The 4,357-nt window shown below is 35.0% G+C and overlaps 2 protein-coding genes across 3 annotated transcripts in view; one reads left to right on the forward strand and one right to left on the reverse strand.

Annotated features, from left to right (window-relative positions):
- Positions 1-2,560: 2,560 nt before the first annotated feature.
- LOC112504955 (agamous-like MADS-box protein AGL62) lies at positions 2,561-3,259 on the forward strand. Its single transcript, XM_025108910.1, has one exon. It carries the CDS (start codon positions 2,561-2,563, stop codon positions 3,257-3,259), a length of 699 nt encoding a protein of 232 aa, XP_024964678.1.
- A 480-nt stretch (positions 3,260-3,739) lies between these two features.
- Positions 3,740-4,357, reverse strand: part of LOC112504956 (protein UPSTREAM OF FLC-like) — a 9,023-nt gene continuing 8,405 nt past the window's right edge. Inside the window, exon 5 of one of the 2 annotated variants that reach the window (XM_025108912.1) lies at positions 3,740-4,048. In XM_025108912.1, the coding sequence (XP_024964680.1) occupies positions 4,042-4,048 (7 nt within the window). In that variant the 3' untranslated portion in view covers positions 3,740-4,041. Of the gene's footprint in view, positions 4,116-4,357 lie in introns of both variants that reach the window. The other variant, XM_025108911.1, reaches the window with a different exon arrangement.

The raw sequence follows: 4,357 nt of genomic DNA on the forward strand, positions 1-4,357 counted from the left end.
TATATATTAAAATGATGTATTTTACTTCCTCTAAGTTTTCATTTTAATTATTTTACATTTGATTGATTTTGGACCAACTTGGTCAAATTTGGGGATTTTATTTATTTTGACAAGATAAGCGTGGGGAATGATTTTATATACATGGAAGATGACTACTTCAAAGTTTTGATGATTTTTTAAAACCTAAACTTATAATGACCATTGATTTTGTTGATAAAATGTGGATTTAAATCCAATGAGGAATATAAATCTCCTTGGGGCCACCGAGGTTCAAATGCGACGACTCCGGGCTACCTGCAAAGCAGGTGGTCGCCTTGGGATTAGTCGGCTCGCATAGCGGGTTGGATATCCAGGTCAATAAAAAAATGTGGATTTAACCACTTGATGGTTATTTGTATACAAATGTTTTGTATGTTGGGTATGGTTTGACATATCTAGAAAGTGTTATAGTTAGACTAGAATGCAATAGATTCTAGAAAGCTATAAAATTATAGTATTCTATAACTGTTTGAACTCACTAGACGTTAAACCTAACAGTTTTTCCCTTAAATGACATGTATATCAAGATTTCTTAGCGGTGGGACTCCTAATGCTTGAGCAGAGCTATGTACGTCGATAGAGACCTTTCGGGTTACCATCTTTTGGACTTACTATTATTATATACTAGGTTTGTTTTTTAGAATAGTATCAAAATAGCTTTTGTTTTTCGATGTTTCGATCGTTATCAACCTGTGACCTCCATTTGTTGGAATTTGTCATTGTTAACATCCATAAAAAAATATTTTAACGTAAAATAACGAATTATGTTCTTGGATTATTTACCAGCATGAAAATTTAGTGTATTAATAATTATTTTGATTTGGAAATCAGGATGAAAAGAAATGACGTTTGAGTAGTTTTATGACTGTTAAATGTTATGATTTTCAACTTGAGTTGAAGGCAAGTTTCTGATCTTGTATATGTTGAAAATGTAGATTTTGATAATGTATCCATACTGTTCAAGAATTTTATTCGAAAAACTGTACAAATTGATGAAAATAGGGAGAGGATAAAGAATAAGAGCTAAGTTAGGGATGGCAAAAAAAACCTGAAACCGATGGTGAAAACCGAAACTTTCGGGCCTGGTTCGGGGACATTTTATCGGGGACAAATTCGGGGATTTTAACGTGGACGGGGGCGGGGGTGAGGACGGTGATCACCGGCCCGGCCCGATATGTATATATATATATATATTAATTTTAATTTATATATATATATATATAATATCATTAAAAGAAAATAGTAACATCAAAATTTAAAAGACTTTTATTCACTATACCTAAACAACCTAAATAAAGTTCACGAAAAAATCTAGTTTATTTGTTTAAAATCGTGATTTTAGTTGTATGATGTTTGAATTTTTGTTTAGTTTTATATTGTAATATAATATATTGTTTGTAATTGGTTATGTTTGAGACATGTAAACTTACGTTTTTAAAAAATTGTAATTTACTTTTAATTGTGAAAATTTGCATATTCTAATATTTTTTTCAGATCGGTTTCAGGTGCGGTTATAACCAACGGTGAAAAAGATGATTTTTACCCTTAATGGGTTCCCCAACGTGGATTGGGGAAACCGCCCCCGACGAAGATCGAGGCGGTTACGGGGACGGAGATACTAATACCCGGCCTGAACCCGGCCCGTTGCCATTCCTAAGCTAAGTAGACAAAAGTGTCCATAATCCAGTTAATATTTAACTAATTTACATTGATCGTTAACAAATAATGGATTAAGATTGTCGCACCATATTTCTAACAATCTGATACCAGATATTTTTAGAACTAAAACATGAATACTGAATACATGTTGAAGCAATTGAATTTAATAGCTCAATCTAAACATAAACATCTATCGTGGTTAGATCTGAAAGTGACCATCGGTTGCTTTTCACCTTGGTTATTCATGAAGTACACACTATTAATTAGCTTTATACTTAATGACCAGTTCTTAGTTTTCTAAACATATGGCAACAAAAATGTCAACATATCTGAACAAAAACATGCAATTTGAATGTATGCATAAAATCATGATGAATCTAAACACATTGAACGTATCACAAACCTTTGAATTTATGTTATAAATTACTAATGTTGTTTGGATCCTACATAAAAATATGGTCACTATATTGTTCTTCAAATTTATATTTTATTAAAAAATAAAAACATCATCGTTTTTTTAAAATTATTTAAGACCATATTATAACATCGACTGAGACAAAAATAAAATGAAATATTAAATCAAGATGTATCTCGTTGTATTGCACGAGTATCCTTCTAGTATTATTATTAATTGAAATATCTTATTTATTATTAGTTTTTCTAAACTTTATTGAATTTTTTTATGAACGTAATAAAAAATTAATGAGTTGACTGCCGAATAATTACCAAAACTGATGACAAATCAACCCCGATTTCTTGGGGTAAGAATCTTAATCGGATTTTTATTATTTTTTGCTATAAATTCATCTTCCCGGCGACGTAGACGTATTCTTTCTCATCACTGACATTCATCGCCACCACCATGGTTACAGCAAACGTCGCCGGCGGGCTTAGCATGAACAAGAAGACCAAAGGCCGGAAAAAGATTGAGATCAAGAAAATACAAGAACCCAACAGCCGTCAAGTCACATTCTCCAAACGCCGTGCCGGACTTTTCAAGAAAGCTTCGGAACTGTGTGTCTTGACCGGAGCCCAGATTGCCATCTTCGTCAACTCTCCCGGCGGACGAGTGTTTGCATTTGGCCACCCTAACGCCGACCTTCTTGCTGACCGTTATCTCAATGAAAACAACATCGACACCACCACCACCACCACCGCCGTCCAGAACTATCAACCACCGCTGCCGGCCATGTACCAGTTCAATCAACATTACGTGGAAGTTACAAGGGAGTTGGAGATGGAGAAGATGCGGCGAGAGTTGATTCCGGCAGAGAGGAGCGGCGGATCACAGTGGTACGAGGAGGCTGTGGATGGGATGGAGGTGGAGGAGTTGGAGCAGTATCTTTATTCATTGGAACAGTTGAAGAAGAAGGTAGTGATGAGAGCCGATGAACTAATGATGATCAAGAAAACTCCTACGTTGTTGGGTTCAAATTTGTTTAATCAAATGGGGTGGAACAACCACATTCAGACGATGGATATCCCTACCACCACCACCACCACCACCGTCCACCACGGTGGTTTCAACCTCCATCACGGCGGAGAGATTGGGAAGTTTTAGTTACATCAATTGCTTAAATGGATAAAAATTAAGGGTTGCATATGGTGAAAAACTTGGTTCATATTCAATGAATTATTTTGTTTTTTTAATTGGGTATTTGTTAAGATTCAAGAAGAACAGATAGTTAGTATGCCATTATAAATGTAAATGACAAAGATTGGATTTGGTGACATTAAAATGTTCTCTTAATTGCTTGTTGTTTCGGATCATTTGGCATTTCTTGAATTAAATGGGTTTGAAATTTGTGTTGGTTTTATGAGATTTATGGTTTTATTCAATCATTCGAAATGCGTTCTAACATGTGGTCCTAAGTGACTATTTCGAATTGGGCCGATTGGAGTTGCTAGTAGTAACATTTTTGCTCGAATAGTAATTAATAAGGTAGAAATTGGAAGTATGATGGCAATATTCATGTAGTAATCAACTCTAGTTAAGTATGGCATTAATGATCATCATCAAGTAAAGGATTGTTTGTCGTTGAGGTTTTTCTACAAACACCTGGTCTGCATCCCATATACAAATTACGAAAGAAAAGGTTAAAAAAACATGATGAAAATAGGTTGCTGCTTCTGGTCTTCGACAACCCCTTTTTCAGTAACTCGTGATTTATTTATTCACATTGTAAAAATGGCTTTTTACATCTCATCGAAAAAACCAAAGTGGGATATCGCCACCACTATGAGCAACACTCCTAAACAGAAGACCGCATAACAATGGCGACCCAATCTCTCCATTTCTTCTTGTAATCTCTCCATAACCATCGCCATATCTCTTCTTCTCTTTCAAGCCCTTGAGTAGAAATGAGAGATTACAACATACACATAGGAGAAATGGTCCAAGTCTAACTGATGTAACACTTCAACAGATATGAAAACAAATAATATAAGTTCTAATGCATGGAATGCAAGTTTACCTGAAAAAGCACGAAGTCGCTAAACCTTATGTTCTAACCCTCGTTTTTCAAAATAAAACTATTTTCAGTGAAATGTTATATTGAAAGCTCATCCAAGGGTTAAAAGGGAAGAGGTGACTCACTGTAGAGATAACTTGGCATAGAGGACGAAGATTTGTCTACGATTAGGTTTGTAATAGTTCTCG

This window comes from Cynara cardunculus, unplaced genomic scaffold, assembly GCF_001531365.2.
Source record: "Cynara cardunculus var. scolymus isolate 2C unplaced genomic scaffold, CcrdV1 Un_Scaffold_7528, whole genome shotgun sequence".
Taxonomy (NCBI): Eukaryota; Viridiplantae; Streptophyta; class Magnoliopsida; order Asterales; family Asteraceae; genus Cynara; species Cynara cardunculus.